Genomic DNA, 26,186 nt, shown 5'->3' on the forward strand with positions numbered 1-26,186 from the left:
GCACTCCTGTCTTCCACTGCCTCCCACAGTTGGGTCAAACTCATGCTGGTAGCTTCGAGAACACTGTCCAGCCATCTCGTCCTCTGTCGTCCCCTTCTCCTTGTGCCCTCCATCTTTCCCAACATCAGGGTCTTTCCCAGGGAGTCTTCTCTTCTCATGAGGTGGCCAAAGTATTGGAGCCTCAGCTACAGGATCTGCCCTTCCAGTGAGCACTCAGGGCTGATTTCCTTCAGAATGGAGAGGTTTGATCTTCTTGCAGTCCATAGGACTCTCAAGAGTCTCCTCCAACACCAGAATTCCAAAGCATCAATTCTTCGGCGCTCAGCCTTCTTGATGGTCCAGCTCTCACTTCCATACATCACTACTGGGAAAACCATAGCTGTAACTATATGGATCTTTGTTGGCAAGGTGATGTCTCTGCTTTTTAAGATGATGTCTAGCCACATTTATATCCTGCTCTTGAGGAGCCCAGAACTTATCCCTGTGGATGGGGAAGGGCAAAAGCCCAGTGGCAGAACACGTTCTTGGCATGTAGAAGTTTCAAACCCCAACATCTGTAGGGAAGTGGAGGAAAGAGGAGATATCACCAGTCAGGTTAGAACAAGGCCAGGCTCCCTCAGGGCTGATACATCAGGAGCTATTTTTCTATTTTTCTTACGTTTATTTTGTGGTAGCCATGAGCTACATGTATACCAAATTTCAGCTTCGTACTTCATGTAGAGGTGCATTGATAATTTCAAGGGGGAAATACGTAAGAGCCGCAATACATTCATTTCCCCAAGGCGTCACCCTACATTCAGCAATGTGTTTTCAGCACTATTGATTCAGCACCATGGACAGAGTACGGGATACCCATTCAGGACCATGGACAGCGACCACATGGGTTTGTATGGTGGGAGAGAATTGTAAAGAACCAGCTGGGAGTGCGGCTCTTTTTCCTCTGCTGCTGCTTTTATTAATTTTTTATTTGCAAATTTAACAAAGAAAGAAGGAAGAAAAGGTAGAAAAATAAAAGTCAATAAAATAAAAAATAGTATCTATATAATACTAATAATAGCTTTATTTAAGCAAGCAAACAAAGAAACTCTTCCCGGGCTTTTGCACCACTCAGAGCAACTTGGAAAAAATATCACGCACACACATGTACAACCCAGACATAAAACAGCATAATATCAGAAATACGTTGGGCAGATTTTAAAAAAAAAACATTTTAGAATGTGGGTCTACTACATAAAAATCATGGCAAGTATCCACTGATAATTTCTCCCCCTGCATCTTTGCCTAATCCCCTTTCTAAACCATTTAAGCTACTGGCCATCACCAAACATCTTGTTGCAGAAAATGTTGTAGATTAATATAGTATTATTCTATCTGTCCTGAATCTCCTGCGAATCAATCCCATTGGGTGAACCCAAGTTCGGGGGGGGGGTCAATGAAAGAGGGGGAAAAGAGGGAAGAGGGAGTGAGATCTGCTTTCTGCCCACATTTTATAAATCTCTTATCAGTTGTTCGTTTTATTGTTGCCGTTACTATTAATTTATTTATTTATATCCTGCCCCTTTCCCCAGACCAGTACTCAAGGTGGCTCAAACAAACTGAAAGAACATGGATGAAATACAAAAAGCTATAAATATCATCATTACAAAGTAATTAAACACTAATAGAATTAAGACAAGACAAAGAAGGCAGGTAATAAAAACAGCACAGCCCTATTAAAAGCCATTTCCTAACCCCCCCTCAAAAAACACACCATTCAGTTCCTAAAGGCCTGTTGGAATAAAACTGTCTTCAGCTGCCCGTGGAAAGACAGCAAGGAAGGAGCCAGGCTAGCTTCTCTAGGGAGGGAGTTCCAAAGTCTAAGAGCTGCCACCAAGAAGGCCCTCTCCCATGTCTCTACCAAGTGTCCCTGTAAGGGTGGCAGTAGGTCCTCCCCTGAAGATCTCAGAGTCGAGACAGTTCTGTATGGGAGATACAGTCTTTCAGATAGCCTTTTATAGGGTTTTATAGGTCAAATCCCACCTCTCCTCCACACAAGATGATGTTTGTGGTTCTCCTCATCCCTATTTTTATCCTCACAACAACCCTGTGAGGTAAGTTAAGCTAAGGGACTGTGGCTGATCCCAAAGTCACCTGGTGAGCTTCGTGGTTGTGTGGGGGATTTGAACCCTGGTCTCCCAGGTACGAGTTGGACAAGCTAACCCATGGGTAGGCAAACTAAGGCTCGGGGGCCAGATCCGGCCCATCACCTTCTAAATCCGGCCCGCAGATGGTCCAGGAATCAGCGTGTTTTTACATAAGTAGAATGTGTCCTTGTATTTAAAATGCATCTCTGGGTTATTTCTGGGGCCTGCCTGGTGTTTTTACATGAGTAGAATGTGTGCTTTTATTTAAAATGCATCTCAGGGTTATTTCTGGGGCACAGCAATTCATTCATGTTTTTTTCTTCAAAATATAGTCCTGCCCCCCACAAGGTCGGAGGGACAGTGGACTGGCCCCCTGCTGAAAAAGTTTGCTGACCCTTGCTCTAACCAGTGCACCAAACTGGTTCAAATGTCCTTGCCTTCCCTAACTTGGGAGGGGAGATAGTTTTTGGTGACCGGCCTGTTTCTGCTAAGCTAAAAAATCAGTCAGCTTCCACTCCAGCTGAACCTATTTCAGAAGATTTTCCGGATACAATCACCTCTGACCTGGCTGCACACGGTGCACTCATCAGAAAGAGCCTGCCCAGCCAATACCCAAATTATTTGCCTTGGTTCTGACTTCCATCCTCCAGGACGACAGCTGGAGCTATGGGAAGTTGAGTATTTCAAGAGCAGTCGGCTGCGTGGGAACTTCACACAACTTTTGAACTCCCCACGAACCATTTGTAAAAGGCCACTGTTCTTTTCAGTTTGGATACTACAGCTCTCAAGCACAGCCTCTGTGTTTGGCATTGTTCCCTCACTAGCCTTGACTTCAAATGTCTTTCGCCCCCCCCCTCCATTCAGTAGCATTGAATCTGAGTCAGAGCTTAAATGTGGAAAGACATCTAGTGAGAGATTTTGCTGGGAGAGGAGAAACTGATCTGTTAGATTGGTGGGCAGCCGAAGACATGCCCTCTGGTTTTTTTTCACCCAAAATGAGGCAGGAGGGTAGGTTGCTAATTTTATTTTTATTAATTCATACACATGTACACCACCTGGTGCATCATATACACCACCTGGCCATCAAACACACTGGATGACCTTGGGCCAGTCACTGCCCCTTAAAAGGTAAAGGGACTTCTGACCATTAGGTCAAGTCGTGGCCGACTCTGGGGTTGCGGTGCTCATCTCGCTTTATTGGCCGAGGAAGCCGGCATACAGCTTCCGGGTCATGTGGCCAGCATGACTAAGCTGCTTCTGGCGAACCAGAGCAGCGCACGGAAACGCCATTTACCTTCCCACCAGAGCGGTACCTATTTATCTACTTGCACTTTGACATGCTTTTGAACTGCTAGGTTGGCAGGAGCAGGGACTGAGCAACGGGAGCTCACCCCGTTGTGGGGATTCGAACCGCCAACCTTCGGATCGGCAAGTCCTAGGCTCTGTGGTTTAACCCGCAGCGCCACCCAAGTCCCATTCACTGCCCCTTAGCCTAAACTAGAAGAAGAAGAAGAAGAAGAAGAAGAAGAAGAAGAAGAAGAAGAAGAAGAAGAATTTATTAGTTGTACCCCACCCATCCAGTAGGGTTTCCCCAGCCCTACTGTGGGCGGCTTCCAACAAAGACCAAAAATACACTAAAACGTCACACATTAAAAACTTCCCTGAACAGGGCTGCCTTCAGTTGTCTTCTGAATGTCAGGTAGTTGTTTATCTCTTCAACATCTGATGGGAGGGCATTCCACAGGGCGGGTGCCACTACCGAGAAGGCCCTCTGCCTGGTTCCCTGTAGCTTTGCTTCTCACAGGGAGGGAACCGCCAGAAGGCCCTCGGAGCTGGACCTCAGCATCCGGGCAGAACGATGGGGGTGGAGAAGCTCCTTCAGGTATACTGGGCCGAGGCCCTACCTCACAGGGCTGTTGTGGAGATTAAATGAGAAGGGGGAGAACCACAAACACCACCTGGAGCTCACTGGAGGAAAAGGTGGGTCATAAATGCAATAAATAATAGGGCTTAATCATAAAAGAATACCAGTGTGGTGCACATTGAGGAATACATGCAGTACAAAGGGGAAAAATACTAAATATGCTCACCCAGATTCAACAAGCAGAAGCTAGCACAAAGGTGCCTGCTAGCGCAGGGGGCTGCCCACCTCCCTGTGCAACCCCCCCCATCCCCCAAATTCACCCTGGATGTTCACCCTGGACCCTCAAGACAGTGAGGGAGAGAGGAGGGAGAACTGGTCCATTTTGCAAGCAGAAATGCTTACGTTGAAAGAACAACCAGAAGAGTGTGATGCTGAATTCCTTCCATAGGGTTGTATCCTGTGTTGGTCACACTCAGAGTAGACCCATTGACATGAAAGGGTACGAGTTTGAATTATAGAATTGTAGAGTTGAAAGGGACCCTGCGGGATCATCTAGTCCAGGCACGGGCAAACTTGGCCCTCCAGCTGTTTTGGGACTACAACTCCCATCTTCCCTAGCTAACAGGACCAGTGGTCAGGGATGATGGGAATTGTAGTCCCAAAACAGCTGGAGGGCCAAGTTTGGCCTTGCCTGATCTAGTCCAACCCCCTGCAATGCAGGAATGTGCAGCTGTCCACATCGAACTTTCAACCTTGGCATTATCAGCACCACGCTCTAACCAACTGAGCTATCCAGGCTGACTTAGGTCCATTAATTTCGACATGGAGCTGAACAGCAATGCATATTACTTTGCTTACTTCCTTATGTGCAATGGGGCCCCCTCTTTGAATGGCAATGTGTATTATTTCACTTATTTCTAAATGTAAGCCTTCTCGGCTGCGCTTGGAGGTCCTCCTGCTCATCCTGCTGAGAGGTGTCCTGGGCTCCTCCCCCAAAGTTCTGTGCACAGCTGTCAACTTTTCTCTTTTTTTAAGGGAAATTCCCTTATTCCGAATAGGATTCCTCCCAAGAAAAGGGAAAAGTTAACAGCTATGGTTCTGCGCTGACGACGCCACAGGGATAGACAGCAGCCAGCAAACTAGCAAGCAATGCAGGCCAGGCACTAAGGCAAGCAAAACTTCAGCACCACGGACAGCGATCAAGGGAAATAAATGCCCGTCAAAGGCTAGCAAGCCGCTCAGGGGATTCAGAAGCCTCTAAGAGATACTGTGAAGACATTGACTCCAGCTCTCTGATCTTGAACTGGTCTGAGTCTCATGCTCTATGGACTGAGCAATATAAGAGCATAGCAAGAGCATTAACGGATCAGGCCCAAACCCTGTCTGATCTATCTGAATAGATGGAGAGCAAAAAATGAGAGCTGTAGAAACTTTTAAGGTTCTATAGAGGGGTTTTTTGGGGGGGGGTGTAGGAATGTGGGGCTTCCAATTCAACAACCAGTGGGTTGGTCTGGTTGCTGTCATAAGAGGCGCAGTTAGCGGTGGGAGCAGAAAACCAATTTTGTTTTAGAGGAGTGGAATAATTTAAAAAGACGTGAATGCCTTTAAGTGGGTGTGCTTGGAACAGGAAGAACCAGAGACACTTATTCACTACTCCAAACCACTGGGATGTAAGCTAAAGTTAAGTTTACAAAAAAGTGGGCTGCTCTGGGTCAGAGTGAGACCTTTGGAGGCCCTGAAGACTGAGAAGATTTCAGTGCCCACCACAGATGTAAATAAAAATAAATAAGGAATCAAAAGGGGGGGGGGGGAGAGTGTGGAATGTAAAGACTAACAAAGTTCTGATTTTCCTCAAAATGACTAAGGTTTTTTTGTTTCGTTTTTAAATAACAGGAACCTGGAAAACAGGTATCTGCTTTATACCCAGTCAGAACTTTGGGTCCATCTAGCGCAATAATGTCTACACTGACTGGTAGCAGCTCTCCAGGGTTTTCTCTTCTAGCCCTACCTGAAGATACCATTGGAGATTAAATTTGGGACCTTCTGCATGCAAAACAGATTATATAATTTAGCACTGGGGATGTTCCAGAGCTGGGAGGAGGAGGAGGAGGAAACAGAGGAGAAAGTGATCTAGCGCATTCTTTGCATCTGTGCTTTTGCAAAAGGTACCCAGATGAATAAAGTCAGCACAGGCTGCTGGACTAGGTGGGCCTTGGACCGGATCCGGCCCCATGGGGCTCTTGTGATGTTCTTAAGAAAGCTGACATGGAGGAAGAGAACGGAAAGGAATCGTGCTATGATGGAGACCGGCTTTTCTGAAATAACTCAAGGGGGAGGGTGGCATGGGGAAAATCCGGTGTTCCTGCTTGCAGGGCATCTTTGGGGCGGTTGGCATAGCCGGGGGTGTGTGCAGGAAGAAGACCCCCCCCCTTAAGCGCTTCGGAGTGGGGGTCACATACTCATTCCAAAGGAGGAAACCTGGGGCGGGGGTGTCTCCTTGGAGAAGGCGCCTCTAGAGCAGGCCTTACGCTCGGCAGGTAGAGAGGCAGGCAGCCGGCGCAGGCTGCGCGCAGCCCGGAGGTCGCCCCTCGCCCCCTTGCGGAGGGCGCCCGGAAGCACACATCTCCACCCCCAGCCCTCCACCCGCACCGCGGGAGGCCTCTCCGGGCCAGGGGGGCGCTTAGCGCGGCGTCGCAGGGGCCGCCTCTCCCGGGATGGACGAGGCGAGGGGCGCAGAGGCGCGCGTGGCGGGGGCTGCAAAGCGGCCTGGCCGGGCGGGCCTGGGCGCACGCGGCCGGGGGGCTTCTTCTCGGCCGTGGCGGACGTGCCAGCCGGTGTGTCCGGTGGTCGCCTTCCTCCTCCTCCTCCTCCTCGGCTGAGCGCCTGGCGGCTCTTCCCCGGCGCTGGCACTAGGGGTCCCCTAGCCAGCCTGCCTTGCCTGCCTGCCAGCCCCTTCCTGTGCGGCGGCGGCGGTGGCGGCGGCGGCTGCTGCTTGCGGGTCTGAGCAGAGGAGGAGGCGGCGAGCGCGAGCAGGCGGGCGGTGGGGAGGGGAGATGGGGGGCCCGGCCGGTCTGTAGCGCCTCCCTCCTCCTCCCCCGGAAGCGGAGGGGAAAGCAGGAGGAGGAGGGCGGCGGCGGAGGAGGCGGAGGAGGCGGCCGTGGGTGGCGGCGGTGGCGGCGGCGGGGAGGGCATCCCGAGCCCTGTGGCCGGAGGGGGCCCGGGAGGCGGGAGGGAGGGGCGGCAGGAAGGAAGCGGCGGGGAGGAGGAGGAGGAGGCGGAGGAGGAGGCCGGGGGAGGAGGAGGAGGAGGGAGGGGAGGCAGGCGGCCGGGCAGGCGGCGGCGGCGGCGGAGGGAGCCGGGCTGCCGGCCCGGGCAGCAGCGGGGGAGCCCGGTGGCGGCGGCGGCGGTGGAGGAGGCGGCGGCGGCGGCGGGGGGGCCCGGCGGCGGAGGTGATGGCGGCCAAGTCGGACGGCAGCGGCTTCTCGCAGCTGCACAACCTCGACGACCACCACTATCACCACCACCACCATCATCACCACCTGGCCGGGGGGGCCGCCGCTGCCGCTGCCGCCGCCGCCGCCGCGGGCCAGGGGGGCTGCGGTGGTGGCGGAGGCGGCGGAGGCGGCGGCGGGAGCTCGGACGACGAGGCCGGCGGGAGCAGCTCCATGCACATCTGCCACTGCTGCAACACGTCGTCGTGCTACTGGGGCTGCCGGAGCGCCTGCCTGCGCAGCCTGCTGGGCCGGGGGGCCGGAGGAAGCGGGTCGGGGGCCGGAGCCACCGACCCGCTGGCGCCGGGGGCCGGAGGTGGCGGCGGAGGAAGCGGCGGCGGAGGCGGCGATGGGCCGTCGGCGGCGGGGCTGGCGGTGGAGCGGCCGTGGCTGGACTGCCTGTGGATCGTGCTCGCTCTGCTGGTGCTGGTGGGCGACGTGGGCACCGACCTCTGGCTCGCCCTCGACCACTACGGCCGCCGCGACTACCTGTGGTGCGGCCTGACGCTGGCCTTCGTGCTGCTGCCCTCGGTGCTGGTGCAGATCCTCAGCTTCCGATGGTTCGTGCAGGACTACACCGGAGGAGGCCTGGGCGCCGTGCAGGGCCTCACCAGCCGAGGGCCTCCCATGATGGGATCCGTCGGGGCCGGCCGCCGCGCCGGGCATCGCCACTACCACGGCGCCGGAGGCACGCCCGGAGCTCAGCGCCTCTGCAGGCTCTCCGTCTGGATTTGGCAGTCCGTCATTCACCTGCTGCAGATGGGACAGGTCTGGAGGTAAGCCGGCTGGCAGGGCGGGTGGGGGGCTCTCTGCAGGTGGGTGGTTAGGCTTCTGTCTATACCCCCCTCCCAAATATATGTATGTACCTGGAGGCAGGCTGGACAAGGCCAGTCTTCAAACGGCAGGTGGAGGAAGGATGACCTCAAAGGGTTATTGGATGCACACAGGTAAAGGTGTTCTATTCCCTCCCCCCATGAAGGCCTTTGAAGAAGGAAGCAAGATCCCCTCGTTCCAAGTAGAGACAAGAGAGTGACCCTCACCACTTCTCAGAAGGGCATGAGGGACAGTGGTGGGGGAGGCAAGAGGAAGCCCCCCCCACTTTGCACATCTTTTGCCCCTGGAAAGGGTGACCCCCCTCCTTCCTTTCTGCGCCTGGAGGGTGAGGGAGAGGAGGAAGGCAGACAGGTGACAGGTGGAGCAAGGTGATTTCCCTGCAGAACTGTCTGGATGAGCTTATTCCTAGAGAGAAGGAAGACCCAGGCTGGGCGGGGGGAGAGAGAGGTGTAACCCCCCTCCTGTCTCTACATGCATCTACTGGAGTCATGGGAGAGACTGGGGACGAATCCCACCCCCTTCCTGAGACACAGGTAGGGAAAGGTGATCGCATCTTCTGATTCAAGAGGTTCTGGAGCAATGGGAGGCCAGCCACCAGAATTTGGGCCAGAGATAGGGTGAGCTAGTCTTAGCATTCACTTTGGTAAAGGATACAGGCATAACCCTCCTTAGGAATATTTCCTGTATGCACTATGAGGAAATAGCATACCAGAATAAACAGATAACAGGTTAGAGTAGACATGTACCTGGAGCCCTCTCCCCTCCCCCACTTTTTTTTTTGCAAAGGAAGCACACACAGTATATAATTGGGTGTAGAAGGAAAAGGGGGTGCTTTCAAAGCACACCTAGTCAATACCTATTCCCAAACTTAATCCCCATCACCCACCCCCCAAAAGCAGCAAGACTCACCTCCCAGATTGCGCTACTGCAGTTGGGATATTTGAAGAAGGAATTTAATTGCACACTGCTATATAAGTTTCACGGATATTGGGGTGAGGAGGGATTTCCCCCCTTCCAAAGACTGAGTTCACCCCATAAGAGAGGACCCATGGGTATAGTTGCCCTTGGATACTGGCACAGAGGAGAGGTGATATTCTGGGGCAATTGGCAGGCTCAAGGGCATCTCCACAAAGCGGGTCACCTGAAGAAGACGTCTGGCCAAGTGTCCTTAGATCTGGTCTAGAGAGAAAGGGTGTTCTGCGCAGCCTCTAGAACATGGTATCGTTTTGTACAGGTGGACACAGGGAGGACTGCCCCACAAACGTGATTGTGGGGTGGGGAATTTGGCATTCTCCAAGGCTTGGAGATGGAGAGGGTATGAAGTCAAAGGATAGGAAGGCCAGCTGCTGGTCCTCTACAATACTGCTGTACTACAATTCCCATCATCCCCTGGACCATTGGTCCTGCTAGAAGGGGCTGATGGGGGTTGGAGTCCAACAGCAGCTGCAAGGCCTGAGAGCCTCGTCACCTTGTGTGGAATGAAATGCCTTAAAGCCACCATAGCAGAGAGGTGAAAGACATTCCACCCTAGATGCCTCCTGGGATGATAGGACTTTTGTAAGCATTTCCTGGAAGAGGCCTTTTTTGGACCCTGGTCATACCTTGAACCCAACCATGCATTTATGGAGCCTATTCTCTTTCTGTGTGTAAGAAGATTCACATGGCGCCAATGCTCCTGTTGTGGTGAACTGCAGGTCAGGCTGCAACCTAGTTGTAGGTCCTGACCCACCAGTTGAGGACCTGGGAGAAGAGGCAGGGGAGCATCTTCTCCCTTCAGCCCTCCTCCATTTGGAAGGCACCAAGGTTGTAACCTAACATCACTCTCCCCCTATTGGACATAGGGGGCTCTACCCTTGAAAAAGGGACAGCTGTGGGGTGCAAAAAGGAAAGCACCTTACCCAGAATTTTTCTGGGGCTAGAAGACAGAATTTCCTTATGGCGTGTGACAGAGAATATTTAAATGCATTTGTACCAAAGAGAGAGAGAGCCGTTGGAGAGTCCTCCAGAATGGGCTTTAATGATTTGAGATGTCCAGATAAATTCTCTGCACATGCAAGTGTGAGCAGAAAGTAGGGCAACAGAGAGATGGCTCCCTCCTTAAGACATGCACATAGTGGAGAGATGGCGGCATCTTTAAGGGTGTGCATGTGGAATTCAGAGTTGTAGCCACCAAAGGGTGGTTTACCTCCCAAATGCAACATTATATATAGGCCCAGAAGGGCTCTCTCTCTTTACCTGCTATGCACAAAGCAATGAGGGCCTTTAGGGCCATCTCTTCAAGAGAAGACCCAAACAGCAATATCCCAGAGAAAGTACTGATGCCCCAATCTGAACACCTGTACCTCGCATCTCACACTGGAGGGTGGCCACGGGTTTCCCCTGTAGGACAGTGCTCACGTGTGGATTGACGTGAGGATTTGTGAATGTGGAGCTAGACTCCCTCCTCCCCTCCCTGTCCTTACACCTCCCTCCTCCCCAAATTCCACCCACATGGTTTGGCTACGTGAAACCCGGAGTAACAGAGGAGGACAGTCGATACCACTGCCGGACAGAGGGGGAGCTCTAGGGTAGGGTTGGCTTCGGCTTTTTAGAGAGGAACTGAGGGGAAAGATGCAGAGGGTGTCCTGGAGAGACCTTTGCTAAGATGGGAAACCTTTGCAGGGAGAAGATGGAGAAGGAATTGCGGGGGGGGGGGGGAGGGGAGGGGCTGCAAGAAAGGCCTTTTCCGGTGCACCCACCCAGGCCTGCCCACCACCTAACTGTTTCCCGCAAATGTGGTCGTCATGCATCTTTATGTGCACACGCCAAACACTCGGGGGTTTTGCAAATTGAATTTAAAAGGGGGTGGTCGTAGCAAGATGCCAAAGCGCTCTTTTTCGTCTCAAGTTTTTGTGCAGAGATCTGAGAGCGCACGAGGCGTTCTGGAGAGACTCTGGGCTTACGTAATCTGAATCACAGAGGGTAGAATAAAGTTTGGAAGATGAAATGGTTTAGGAAGCCCTTTGCCTTAGAGATGTGCCTATGTGCGTACGTGGATGCCTTGCTCATCCACATGTGCGCATGAAATTAGCAAGTGGAACAAACTGAGCTCTCTTCCTTGCAATCATTTTATGTGTGTGTGTGTGTGTGTGTGTGTGTGTGTGTATGATGAAGATGTATAAACAGAAGGAGTTTAGAAGGAGGAGGAGGAAAGGAAACGGAGGGTTAACCGATGTGTTCCTTTAATGACTGCCTTAAATATATATTTATATATATTGGTGGTGAAATAAGGAAGGTGGAGGGCTAGATTGTAACAATTTGAATTGGTTGAAGTGGGGAGGGGAGCGGGGAGATGGTTGATGGCCAGCGATGGTTTGATGCTCAGTGATGTTGAGATTGGAAGGGCTAAGCCAGCCCCGGCAGAATTCTCTGGATTGGCTTTGAACCGATTTAAGATGGAGGCAGCCTCTTTGAGAGGGTGGGGAGAAGCCAGGTTGGTGCTGGTGTGTGTGTGTGGGGGGGGAACATCCAAGGGGGGGGGGGAAATGGAGATTGCACAGCAAAGATCGTTCGGAGAGGGGCGATGAAGGAAAGAAGGCACCCGCTTGTGTGTGTGTGGCTTGTATGAAATTGCAACCCTGGGAAAAACGCGACGGTGAAAACATGCATCACAGCAGCATAGATTTCCTTGCTTTCCCAAAATGTCATTCGCACCTCTTCTTGCAGAGGAGATCCCTTTTGCATGGCCTTATTTTTTCCATGCTAGCTTGTTTAGGGGAAAGCAAGAGGGTTCTCCCCCCCTACACACAAACCTTCCCCAAGAGATTTCTGCTTTGCTTGTGGCACGAGAAAAATGGACGTGTGCCAAGTTCCTTTCTCCTCCTGTGGTGTACCCAAGCACCAACCACATGCGCCAGTCCTCAGTAGCCGCTGGAGTAGAACACGTGTCTGGCATGTTGTGGGTCTCATTTGGGGGGCAACTGTGTGAGTGCTTGGTGGTGGTGTAAGGACAGGGCTGATCCTGATTCCATCTTCTTTCCCCACCCACCCTTCCCAAAATCCTGTGCCACGTTGGAACAAACGGTGCTGGTGAGATCCTGGGGTCCGATAGCACCCCAGCTGGATTCAATACATGGGACCACGCATTGCCTACTATGCGCTATTGCACCGATCTCAGAGGCTCTGAATATTCATTGCAACCAAGTCGAACACTTGGTTTTCCTCCAAACTTTGCTACCTGGAACGAGGGATGCGGGTTAAAACTGGCGTACGTTGGCTCTTTCGCTATGGATTAGCAGAGAAGGCTCTGTTTGGAATCCCGGACAGCCGTCATATCCGTTGAACAAATGCGTAGAGGTAACCGTCGTCAACCTTTCGTGGTTGTCATTTTGTATATTCTTAATTTTTTTTTTAATGCCTCCTCGCTGGCTGTTATGACCGTCATTTGAATTACTCCTGGATGCCACGGTGTGGCTAATCCGTACAGACACTGTTTAAAACTGCCTTTGCCAGCGGCGAAAATCTTTGCATATTGGACTGGTGAAATGTTTGCATTTGGAGGGGTTTGCTGGGGGAGAGAGAGCGGGGACTGACTCAGTCATTGCAAACGAATCAGTATCAAGCTTGCTTACCTTTCATGGTGATTGAGGAGAAGGGAGAGGGACGCTCGCTCACTGTTGTGGTACTTCCTTCACATGCAGAAGGTCCTTGGTTCAGTTTCCAGCCATGGCTGGAAATGTCCCCCTGCCTAAAGCCTCAGAGGAAAGCTGCCAGTCCGTGCTGGCAGTATTGATCTTGAAAGACATAGGGGCTGACTCAGTTCAAGGGAGCTTCGTATGCTCTTACATTTGCAAACTCAAGTGCATGCATGCTTATCTATAATCCTTGTGTAGGGATGGATCTACAAACAGCGCATGGGTTCTTTTGTAGAGACGTTGATGTTATAAATATATGAACCGAATTGCCTAACATGCTCTATAGAGGCATTGACCCTATTGCGAAAATCATTGTGCGGTAGTAGAACTTTTTCCTGGTGTTCGGAGCTGATGTGGTTGCAAGTTTAAGGTTGCTTTCACAGAAAGATCTAGGGATCTCTCACTGTGAATAGGTATTTTGGGGAGGCGGGTTATTTACTTACTTACTTACTTACTTACTTACTTACTTACTTACTTATTTATTGCAGGGGAACAAGTTTATACAAATGAAAAGGTCTGGGTGGATGTGAGACAGGAACCCAGTTTGCACATCACTGTAAACTATGGGTAATAGTTTACTGGTCAATGCAAAAATCTGTGCCCGGGTGTCGAAATTGGGTGGTTATGGTTTGTTTCACTCCAACAAGTCACATTCCCCGGTTCCGACATAAAGCTAATCAAGGGAATGTGGTCTGTTCCCCCCCAATGTGGTAGAAGTGAAAAGCAAAGAGTCCAATACATGAGTATGCATGGTAAACTATGGTTTGCCATGACACGTGAATGATGCCAGCATCTGAAATGTCATCAAGGAAAGTCTTGGAAGACTTAAATATTGCCATAGCTGCAAGCAGAGCTTTTTTTCTCTCTGGAGGAACTCAAAGGTACGCAGTACCAGAACCTCTTTTTTGTTGTGTGGCACTTCTGTTGCGTGGCAGTAAGGATGGCGCTTACTGTAATAAATTCATGCTGAGTACCGGCACCTATTTTTCTAGAAAAAAAGCACTGACTGCAAGAATATTAGTAGCTGCAAGATGGCACATGCTTATAATTCCTACCGTACAAGAACAACTCAGTCAAACACGGTACATTGCAACGATGTCCTAAATTAACAGAAATTGTACAATTGGGGAAGACGGGAAAAGGAATGGTTTGAAAAACCCTATGCACTTTTTGTTACATTTATGCAACAAAAGTTTAAAATTCATTGATGGGATGCCTTCTCACTGCGAAAATTTGTTGTGACTTATTTCTTGTTACATTTTTATCCCACCTTTCATCCAAGGAACTCAAGGTGACGTACACCGTTCTCTTCCTCCTCATTTTTATCTTCACAAGATCCCTGTGAGGTAGGCAAGGCTGAGAGACCATCACCCAGGGAGCTTCATGGCTGAGCAGTGATTTGAACTCGGGTCTCTTAGTTCCTAGTCCAGCACTCAAACCTCTACAGCAAACTGGAATGTTGTAATATTTAGGAGGTGATATACAGAGACTGGTGGTTAATGAGAGCAATAAATAATGATGTTGTGTATTAAATATTATTATAGAGTGTGTATATATATATATACATACTATATATCTAGTATATACTATATTATATATTATATATATATTATATATAATACTATAAATATTATTATAATATATATACTATAGTATAGTATATTATTATAGTATATAGTATATAAGATTAGGTTTCGTTATGTATTATATGCTATATATTAGTATCATAGGGTATGTTGTATGGTTGGTAAATTTAATTTTAAAAGATTGCCGTATGGAAACTTATATTTGATTGAGCAAAGTTATTTCATGTGGCTGGTTAGTCACACTGTTATTCCGCATGTAAGCTGCAGTTGAAATTCCCTCTTCCCTTTCCACCTTTTTTTAAAAAGCGAAAGACCAAAGTTTCCCGAATGTTTTAAGATTCTTGAAGACGAAACTCCCCCCACCCCCAATATGGCTGAAAATTTGTACTTGGTTGCATTTGAGAAACTCCTGCGTGGAAGGGAACGTGGAGAGGGTCAGAGCCTTCATAAAACATCTCCAGCTGACTGTGAAAACTGGAGATCGTTAAATGAAGGCTGGCCACACCCAAGTGACATTTGCCAATAGGAATAAGGGGTACAGTGCAGAATGATAACACGTCATGGGCACTCCTGAGATAGGTAAAGGTAAAGGTAAGGTAAAGGACACCTTGGACAGTTAAGTCAAGTCAAAGGTGACTATGGGGTTGCGGCGCTCAACTCGCTTTCAGGCCAAGGGAGCTGGTGTTTGTCCACAGACAGTCATGTGGCCAGCATGACTAAACCACTTCTGGTGCAATGGAACATCATGACAGAAACCAGAGCTCACAGAAACACCTTCCTGCCACAGCAGTACCTATTTATCTACTTGCACTTTGACGTGCTTTCCAACTGCTAGGTTGGCAGGAGCTGGGATAGAGCAGCAGGAGCTCACCCCTCGCAGAGATTTGAACCACCGACCTTGGCAAGCCCAAGAGGCTCAGTGGTTTAGACCACAGCGCCACTGCAAGCTTGGCTGGCTTCTATGGTAGCCAAGACTTTGGAACTCCCTCCCTAAGACTGGCTTCCTCTTTGTTGCCCTTCTACTGGCAGGTGAAGACTTTCTTGTTCCAACAGGCTATTGGGAATATATTGCTTTTAATGAAAGGGCTGGAACCGTTTGGCTTTTACTGTAATTATTTGTTTGGTTTTAATACGGTGTGTAGTTTTAACTCTACCAGTGTTAAATTGTGTTTTTTAGTTGTTCTTTCCTGTGTTTTTAGCTGTTCTCTTTTTTATCTCTAAACTGCCTTCGGGGGGAAAAGACAGGGTATAAATTGTGGGCATCATTCTGTCTCGAGGTACAATGGAATGAGCCTCCAGGGGTGAAGTCAAACCATTGTGTTAGCAACATTGACGTGACCTCACCTGGGCAGGATGTATGGAGGTCCTGGGCTACCCAGATGACAAGACCACCCTCTCGACCTTGCTGATGTGGTTCAAAGGAAATGAGAGCAAGACGCTTGGCTGCAGGAGTTGCTGGAAGAAGGTGTGCAATTGCCATCCAAACATCTTGGGGACTCCTTAGCTTTCTCTTCTCCTGACAATATCCCACAAAGCAGCAGAGGTTGAGGAGCAGAGTTTTCCTTCTCCTAGGTGGGCTACCTTCCCAGGTAGACGCACCTCATTTGCTCCAGGTGTATAATTATATACAGTGGTACCTTGGTTCTCAAACTTAATCCGTTCCAGAAGTCCGTTCCAAAACCAAAGCGTTCCAAAACCAAGGCGCGCTTTCCCATAGAAAGTAATGCAAAACGAATTAATCCGTTCCAGACTTTTAAAAACAACCCCTAAAACAGCAATTTAACATGAATCTTACTATATAATGAGACCACTGATCCATAGAATAAAAGCAATAATCAATGTACTATGCTATAAAATAAATAAGACAGTATTGTAGATGATAAAAATTTAAATTATTTTTTTTTTCTTACCTGCACTGAGGATAGTCATTGTTTGGATGGGGGGCTTTTATCCATTTCCGCCGTCACATAATCAATCTGTAGCTGAACTGGGTTTCACACAGTCACAAAAACAAATGAACCGAAAAAGCCTCAAAAACAAAAATGCAAAATAAATAGCAAAAACAAAAGCGCCAAACTTAATCCGTTCCCGAAGTCCATTAGACTTCCGAAAAGTTTGAAAACCAAGGCACAGCTTCTGGTTGGTGCAGGCACCCAGGATACAAAAGCCGACAGCTGCGTCGGATGTTCGGCTTCTGAAAAACGTTTGAAAACTGGAACACTTACTTCCGGGTTTTTGGTGTTTGGGAACCAAGGCGTTTGAGAACCAAGGTACCACTATACTGCAATCGTCGTTGTCGTTGTCATCACGCATTTACGTCCTCTCTATCCAGGCAAGCAGGAGTGCTTAGCAGGGTTCCAGGACACTTCCCAGCCAGGAATTCCAAGCGTCAAACAAGTCCGATGAGGGATGTGGCTTGGGGAGACTTCTGAGGGCCAGATAAAGATGTCTGGAGGGCCATATTCAGTCCCTGGGACTGAGTTCCCTCCTACTGTATTATAGAGGGCAAAGGTAAAGGGTCGCCATGAGCAGATGGCCGCCTCCCCAGATTTCCGCTGTGGGCCCCAAATGCCTTCCTTTGCTCAGAGAAAGGGAATACGTTGTCCTGTATCAGCTGCCCCAAAGTGGCACGCGGGTTCTTCGTTTCTCCAGCGGGTCCACCTTTTGTTTAAGCCGTGGCCGCAAGTAGGTTAGTGGGTCATAATTTGCTCTGTCCTGAAAAACATAAGAAGTTTAGCTTGCAGCGGAGGCTGTATAATTTAATCCCCCTTCAGTCGGCAGCAGATTGTGGCGTGGTGCGTCCAGAACAGTGCGAATTCCCAGCTGCCCTTCTGGTGGATGGTCGCCGGAGGGAATCCTGCTCAGTTTACGTTGGAAGGTGGTACGGTTCTAGTGTTGGCAAACGCTCATGGGATCGAGTGCGACCCCAGGATGAAATCAAGGTCACAAAACCTGCCCTGTAGGGTGGCAATCCTCCTGCTTGTGTGTACAAAGGGGGACAATGCCATCTTTGCTGCTTCAAAGCTGAACATTGGGATGGATAATCATCTTTAAACGGCAATAATAATAATAATAATAATAATAATAATAATAATAATAATTTATTATTTATACCCCGCCCATCTGGCTGGGTTTCCCCAGCCACTCTTGGCAGCTTCCAACAGAATATTAAAATACAAAACCTATTAAACATTAAAAGCTTCCCTAAACAGGGCTGCCTTCAGATGTCTTCTAAAAGTCTGGTAGTTGTTTTTCTTTTTGACGTCTGGTGGGAGGGTGTTCCACAGGGTGGGCGCCACCACCGAGAAGGCCCTCTGCCTGGTTCCCTGTCACCTCACTTCTCACAGGGAGGGAACTGCCAGAAAGCCCTCAGAGCTGGACCTCAGTGTCCTGGCTGAACGATGGGGGTGGAGAGGCTCCTTCAGATATACTAGACCGAGGCCGTTTAGGGCTTTAAAGGTCAGCAGCAACACTTTGAATTGTGCTCGGAAACGTACTGGGAGCCAATGTAGGTCTTTCAAGACTGGTGCTATATGGTCTCGGCGGCCACTCCCAGTCACCAGTCTAGCTGCCGCATTCTGGATTAGTTGTAGTTTCCGGGTCACCTTCAAAGGTAGCCCCACATATAGTGCATTGCAGTAGTCCAAGTGGGAGATAGCCAGAGCATGCACCACTCTGGCGAGACAGTCCGTGGGCAGGTAGGGTCTCAGCCTGCGTACCAGATGGAGCTGATAAACAGCTGCACTGGACACAGAATTTACCTGCACCTCCATGGACAGCTGTGAGTCCAGAATGACTCCCAGGCTGCACACCTGGTCCTTCAGGGGCACACTTACCCCATTCAGGACCAGGGATTCCTCCACACCCCCCCGCCTCTTGTCCCCCAAAAGCAGTACTTCTGTCTTGTCAGGTTTCAACCTCAATCTGTTAGCCGCCATCCATCCATAGCTAAACTGTGGAACTCGCTTCTGAAGGACGCAGTGAGGGCCACCTGCCTGTCTTGGACAAATTCATGGAGGAGAGGCCTACCAATGGTTGCTATCCACAATGGCTGTGCTGTGTCTCCGTAGTTGGACACAGTAATTCTTATGAATAGCAGTTGTTGGAAACCAGAGGAGGGGAGAGGGCTCTTGTACTTGGATCCTGCTTATGGCTGTACCACAGGCATCTGGTTGAGTGTTGGTCTAGTTGACCATTGGCCTGGTCCCTCAGTCTCTGCCTTTGCTTTTTGAATGATGACTCAGAACAGCAATTCGCTAGTACCTCTTCACACAATGCGTCTTCAGTTTGTGAGATTTGCTGCCATGCCAAATAGTTTGGGCTGCTGGTTTAGAAGGCCGTTAGCCACGATGGCTCTGCAGAACCTCCACATCCAAGAGTAGTCTATCTCTGAATATCAGTTGATGGGGGACAAACAGGCGGGGATTGTTATTCATGCTTTGGGCTTCCCCGAGGCATCCACCTGTCACTTTGGAAAGCCAGGTGGGTCAGCTTTTGCCAACCTGATGCCCCCCACATGTTGGCGGGACCTGATGGGACTTGTAGTCCAGAAAACCTGGAGGGTTATTGGCCAAGGTTGAAGTTTTTGTATTCTTCCTATATTCTGCTGCTCAGCTGTAGAGAATTGTCTCCCGACACATTTGTTCTCAGTTTCTCCTAGGTTTCAAATAATTAACACAGAGGCGTTCAGGCAGGTGAGGTTGTAAACATTTTTGCGGGCCATTACATTTGCAGGCTCCTTTGCAAGTCAAACGTTACCAGTTTACTTCCTGATCCAAAAAGATTCAGGATATGGGGGGAGGTGCACAGACGTATTAAGGAAATAATACTTGTTTGTTTATAAAAAAAACTTACTCAGCGTGATTTACGAGGATAATAAAAGCAAAGAATGAAAAAATAAATAAAGCAGGATTATGCTCCTCTATAAAGTGTCTTATTCTTCTTTTTCTTTGGCAATCACTTGTAGCCAAGATTGTCTTCCATGAATACGGTCTTAACAGCGAGTCCGTAAGTGACTGTGGAGGCCAATTCTGGATCCACACGTCCTTCCACAGTGGGGACATTGGTTTTGGGGCGGGAGTTGATCACGGTGAGGGTTTGCCAAGCGTACCTTCCTCTTAGCACATTTCTCCCTTTTGTCCTGAGTTTGAGCATCTTCAAAGTCCATGACACCTTTGGTAAAGGCTGTTCTCCAACTGGAGTGCTTGCAGGCCAGTGTTTCCCAGTTGTTGGTGTTTATACTACATTTTTTTTAAAAATCGCCTTGAGAGAGTCTTTAAACTCTTTTGTTGACCACCAGCATTACACTTTCCATTTTTAAGTTCAGAATAGAGTAGTTGCTTAGGAAGACAATCATCAGGCATCCAAACAACATGACTAGTCCAACAAAGTTGATGTTGAAGAATCATTGTTTCAACACTGGTGATATTTGCTTCTTCCAGTACACTGGCGTTAGTTTGCCTGTCTTCCCAAGTGATGTGTAAAAATTTTCAGAGACACCATTGATGGAATCTTTCAAAGAGTTGGAGATGGCATTTATAAGTGGTCCATGTTTCACAAGCATACAGTAAGGTTGGTAGTAGCATAAAGTGTACTGCTGATCCAAGCTATAAATGCGACAACAAAGCTGCCTCAAGTTAATCCCAGGCAATGGAGTGTATGAACTTTGGAACTCCCTGCCTGTTGACATCAGACAGGCATCTTTGCAGTAGCTCCTGCTTAAAACATTTTTGCTTACGCAAACCTGTCCACAGATTTTAACCACCTTTTAATACAATTTTAATACTTTTTTAAACAGCCCCTGGATAATTTTAATGTTTTATTTTAAATTGTTTAAAAATTGCAATCATGTGGTAGATACATTTTGTTAAATAAAATAAAATAAAGAAATATTTGGAGAAAAGTGCTCTCTCAGCAGCCTTGAACCATTAAAGTTTATAACCCACACCATGAATTGGGCCTGAAAATATATGCAGATATATGCAGATATATGCAGAAATATATGCAGATATTTGCAGCTTGGGGGGTTCACAGCCACTCACCCTTGTCAATAATAATAATAATAATAATAATAATAATAATAATAATAATATTTATACCCCACCCATCCGGCTGGATTTCCCAGTTGAACTACAGAATTCTGAGCAAGTTGAAGTTTCTGAGTCATCTCCAAGAGCAGCCCCACACAGCCTACATTGCAGCAGCCCAGAGAGGAGATGATAATTTCATGTATGGCCATTTATTTTTGGTTGGTAAAGAACAGGAAAAGTTTGACACATATAGGAAGGTCAGAAGGATAAGGGTAGAGAATAAAGGGGGGGGGAATAAGGGGGTGTGTGTGTGTGTAAAAAAAAAAAAGAACTTTGTGAAATCACAAATGTTTTGGAACACTATGAAAGGACAACAGTGATTCATTCTTAAAATGGGACCACATGAGGTATGCCCACTGAAATAGAGACACAGAAGGAAAAATAAAAGTACTTTTTCACATGCTTTAAAAAATAGTTGTAATTAAAAACATAATTTAAAAAATAAGCTGGCAACTTCCATTATAGAGATATGAAAACTTTCTGCGCAGTATTTACTGATTCTGGTAGGTAGCTGTGTTGGTCTGACGTAATCGAAATAAAAAATAAAAAAAAATTGTCCAGTAGCACCTTAGAGACCAACTAAGTTTGTTATTGGTATGAGCTTTCGTGTGCATACACACTTCTTCAGATACACGGAAACAGAAGACACCAGACCCTTATATATAGTGGGAGGGTGGGGAAACATGCCAAAGTTATTTTTGGTCATCTGGATACTATCCCTTGCTTTTTTCTGTAGGACTAATTGCAGTCATTAACAGTCGTCAACAGGTTTACCATACCCATCAAGTCAATCACCCATCTCCTACTACCCTTCTGAGAAAACCCCCACCCCACCCTCCCACTGTATATAAGGGTCTGGTGACTTCATGAGAAGAGAAGACTCCCTGGAAAAGACCCTGATGTTGGGAAAGGTGGAGGAAAGGTGGAGGGCACAAAGAGAAGGGGACGACAGAGGACGAGATGGTTGGACAGTGTTCTTGAAGCTACCAGCATGAGTTTGACCAAACTACGGGGGAGTGCCTGGCGTGCTCTGGTCCATGGGGTCATGAAGAATCGGAGACGACTAAATGACCAAACAACAACAAAGGTACTACTGGACAATTTTTTAGTATTTACTGAAAAACTCTGTACAGTGGTACCTCAGGTTAAGAACTTAATTCGTTCCGGAGGTCTGTTCTTAACCTGAGGTATCACTTTAGCTAATGGGGCCTCGTGCCGCCGCCGCACAATTTCTGTTCTCATCCTGTACCAAAGTTCTTAACCTGAGGTACTTATTTCTGGGTTAGCAGAGGCTGTAGCCTGAAGCGTCTGTAACCTGAAGCGTCTGTAACCCGAGGTACCACTGTAGTAGGTTTTAGGGTTGTTTTAATAGTCCAGGAAAGCTACATAATTAATCTATTGGAACTGCCAGGAGTAAGGACTAGTTTGAAGAATAATGAAGTTTCTTGGCCAGCCAGATATGTATTGATGGCTACTAGCCATGGCGGCAAAAGCACAGACTTCCTGCTGATATAGCTGATTGTCAGATGTTATGGAGTAGCGGGATGGTTGCCATAATCCTGGCTGTTGTTGGAAGGATGCTGAAAGGATGCTGAGTTGAATGGAACATAGTGTGAGCAAATGACTCTTAGGTTCTCGTGTTAAACCGGTGTGGGACAGAGCATGGCATGGGTGAAGGGACCTGTCATGTGGAGAAGTTCAGAGGAGAGCAATTAAGGTGGTCTCCCCAGCCACTCTGGGCGGCTCCCAACAGAATATTAAAAACACGCTAAAACATCAGAGATTAAAAACTTCCCTAAACAGGGTTGCCTTCAGGTGTCTTCTAAAAGTCAGATAGTTGTTTATTTCCTTGACATCAGGTGAGAGGGCGTTCCACAGGGTGGGCACCACTACTGAGAAGGCCCTCTGCCTGGTTCCCTGTAGCTTCACTTCTTGCAGGGTGGGAACTGTCAGAAGGCCCTAGGGGCTGGGCCTCACTGTCCAGGCAGAACGATAGGGGTAGAGACTCTCCTTCAGGTATACTGGGCCAAGGCTGTTTAGGGCTTTAAAGGTCAGCACTAACACTTTGAAATGTGCTCGGAAATGTACTGGGAGCCAGTGTAGGTCTTTCAAGACTGGTGTTATGTGGTCTCGGCAGCCACTCCCAGTCACCAGTCTAGCTGCCGCATTCTGGTTTAGTTGCAGTTTCCAGGTCACCTTCAAAGGTCGCCCCACGTAGAGCGCATTGCAGTAGTTCAAGCGGGAGATAACCAGAGCATGCACCACTCTTGCGAGACAGTCTGTGGGCAGGTAGGGTCTCAGCCTGAGTACCGGATGGAGCTGGGAGACAGCTGCCCTGGACACAGAATTGACCTACGCCTCAATGGACAGATGTGAGTCCAAAATGACTCCCAGGCTGTGCACCTAGTCCTTCAGGGGCACAGTTACCCAGTTCAGGACCAGGGAATCCCCCACACCTCCCTGGCCCCCCAAAACAGTACTTGTTTTGTCAGGATTCAACCTCACTCTCTTAGTGGCCATCCATCCTCCAACTGCCTATAGACACTCACACAAGAGAAATAGGAAGAACCTTGTTGTGGTCAGATCCTGCTTTTGGATTTCCCACAGGGATCTGTTTGGTCACAGAACAGGATGCTGCACTAGACAAACCACTGTCCTGATCCAGCAGGCTCTTATCTATTATATGTTTAGCACAGAGGATCAAAAAGGGATTAGAGAGAGGATGGTAGCCTTCTCCAGGTATGTGATGTCACAAAGAAGAGAGCATAGATTTGTCTTGGAAGGCAAGGCTGGATCTAATGGGATTAAAGTACAGGAAGGTGGTTTTTGGTGGAATGTTAGAAGAAAGCTTTTGATGGCAAGAACAGGTCAGCAGTGGAACCAGTTGACTAGAAGGGTGTGGACCCTATGTGTCTGGAGGTCTTGAAGGAGAGACTGGACAACCATCCATTGGGCATGCTCTAGCTCAGTGTTAGGTTGCAGCCACCAAAATGAAATGTCTAGCTGGTATTTTTGGCCAAATGAGCTCAAAAGCCTTATTTTACAAATGATGGGCTGTCCGTGATTGATTCTCAGTTAAACATCTGGCTAGTCCAGTGGACAACCTTGAGGTAGGTTAAGAACTTTGAGAACTTAAAGCAGAAAAGTCACTTTATCCAGGGACAGTCCATACCTACATTGGCCTATTCCTACCTCTTTTTCTTATTGGTGACACGGACCGTTCATAATGTAAGAATATTCTTCACAACTCTGAGCAGGGCAGTGGGGGTGGGGAAAGTGAAGACACGCAACGACAATTAACTATAATGTCATTCACTGCTCTGGCTCAGGCTGCATTTTGCTTCAGGGATTTTTTTCGGATTGTGCAGATAAAATATAATGGGTAGAATTCTGCAGGATGTATTGCTATTGTGTGAAAACAACCAAGATCCAATGATGCCCAGGTATATACCTCCAGATGGTGGAGATGTCAGGCATCATCCTGGTGCCAAGGCTCTTCACTTGGTGGCAAGTGTCCAACAGTCAGGTGCAAAATGCGCCTGGCTCCTGGCTAGTTTTGAAAACTATTGAGGGCCAGACTAGATGACTTCCAGCACCCTCCCCAGTACTTTGATCCCGGGATTCTTACTCCCCAATTCATTGCTCTCCTCTGCAGTAAACTCACCAATCCACCTTAGGCAAGTGGCTTGGTCTCAGGCTGGGCAACCCTCAACCACAACTTGGGGATAATAACGCTGACCTACTTTGCAAGTTTGTTGTAAGGGTTGCAACAAAAATGGTTGTTGTTGTTTAGGCATTTAGTCGTGTCTGACTCTTTGTGACCCCATGGACCAGAGCACGCCAGGCACTCCTGCCTTCCACTGCCTCCCGCAGTTTGGTCAAACTCATGCTGGTAGCTTTGAGAACACTGTCCAACCATCTCGTCCTCTGTTGTCCCCTTCTCCTTGTGCCCTCCATCTTTCCCAACATCAGGGTCTTTTCCAGGGAGTCTTCTCTTCTCATGAGGTGGCCCAAGTCTTGGAGCCTCAGCTTCAGGATCTGTCCTTCCAGTGAGCACTCAGGGCTGATTTCCTTCAGAATGGAGAGGTTTGATCTTCTTGCAGTCCATGGGACTCTCAAGAGTCTCCTCCAGCACCATAATTCAAAAGCATCCATTCTTCGGCGACCAGCACCCATATAAACGATAAGCACCAGCAACAACAGTAGTAGAATTATTAGCATCATCTCATCAAAGCTGTTTGTTTAGACTACATTAATGACGCATCTCCAGGCCTGATAGTGACTGTGAAAGGCATGTGTTTGGGTGTTGCACATGTATGCTAAACGAGGGATGCTTTAAAAACAACAGCAACACAGCTCTGGAATGAATGGTGGAAGTGAAACCCTCAATATATTTAGAAGAATGGAGAATTGTTGCACGCGAGCCAATCCCATGGTTTTCTTGGCTGAGCCTATGATGTCTCATAGTCTCGTGTGCCATATGGGGCAGGAGCCAGGATTCTGAATGGCCAGCCAGGGTGGCAGAGAAGACAGCCAAGAAGAGGGAAATTCAGTCTGAGATCTGGCAAAGGTGGTGTGGAGAGGGCCGAGAACCAAGCTGTATGGTGTTGGGTGTTTGGCTCAGCTGCAGTGATGGCTCTGGGTGCACCAGCAATGATGTTGCCTTGATGGAGGTCGACAGGGTTGTGGCTCAGGGGGTAAAGCACATACTTTGCTTGCAGACGGTCTCAGGTTGAATTCCTGAATTCTCCAGGTAGGGCTGGCGAGAGACTTTCCACTCCTCAACTGAAGATATGGAGCATTTAAAAGGGCATTGCTCTGATTTGCAGCTTGGTTTATAGCATCAAGCCCATCAATGGGACGTCCTCAGCCAGGGTCCTCTGGAGTGGCTGGCAAAATGGTTTAGAAGGGCTTCTGTGTGCTTTGCTTAATTAACAGAACTAACTTTGCCAGAAGCCTGAAGTGGGGTGTAAAAATGTCCTGAGTGGCCGTCAGCTTGGACATCTTTTAGAGGAAATTAGACAAACCCATGACAAATAAGTCTGTCGATGTGGCTGTGATGGCTATGTTCAATATTCGCCATAGGCCCCTTATACCAACTGTTGGGAATCCCAAGTGGGAAGAATGCTCTTGCATCTGGTTGGCCGCTGTGAGAACAAGAGACTGGATCAGCCTTTGGTCTGATCCAGTAGGACTCTTCTTCTGCTATAATAATAATAATAATAATAATAATAATAATAATAATAATAATAATAATTTATTATTTATACCCCGCCCATCTGGCTGGGTTTCCCCAGCCACTCTGGGCGGCTTCGAACCAAATATTAAAAACAATACAGCATCAGACATTAAAAATTTCCCTAAACAGGGCCGCCTTCAGTTGTCTTTTAAAAGTTGTTTATTTCTTTGACATCTGATGGGAGGGCGTTTCACAGGGTGGGAGCCACTACCAAGAAGGCCCTCTGCCTGGTTCCCTGTAACCTCACTTCTCGCAATGAGGGAACCGCACAGAAGGCCCTCGGCGTT

The 26,186-nt window shown here is 48.4% G+C and overlaps 1 protein-coding gene across 1 annotated transcript in view; it reads left to right on the forward strand.

The window, feature by feature from the left end:
• Nucleotides 1–7,439: 7,439 nt before the first annotated feature.
• XKR6 (XK related 6) overlaps nucleotides 7,440–26,186 on the forward strand; it is a gene marked incomplete at its 5' end in the record, with an annotated part of 174,014 nt that continues 155,267 nt past the window's right edge. The window contains one exon of the mRNA XM_081001001.1: nucleotides 7,440–8,254. Coding sequence (XP_080857127.1) covers nucleotides 7,440–8,254 — 815 coding nt within the window. The remainder of the gene's footprint in view (nucleotides 8,255–26,186) is intronic.

Source organism: Podarcis pityusensis, assembly GCF_964106645.2.
Source record: "Podarcis pityusensis genome assembly, chromosome: 3".
In the NCBI taxonomy this organism is placed as follows: Eukaryota; Metazoa; Chordata; class Lepidosauria; order Squamata; family Lacertidae; genus Podarcis; species Podarcis pityusensis.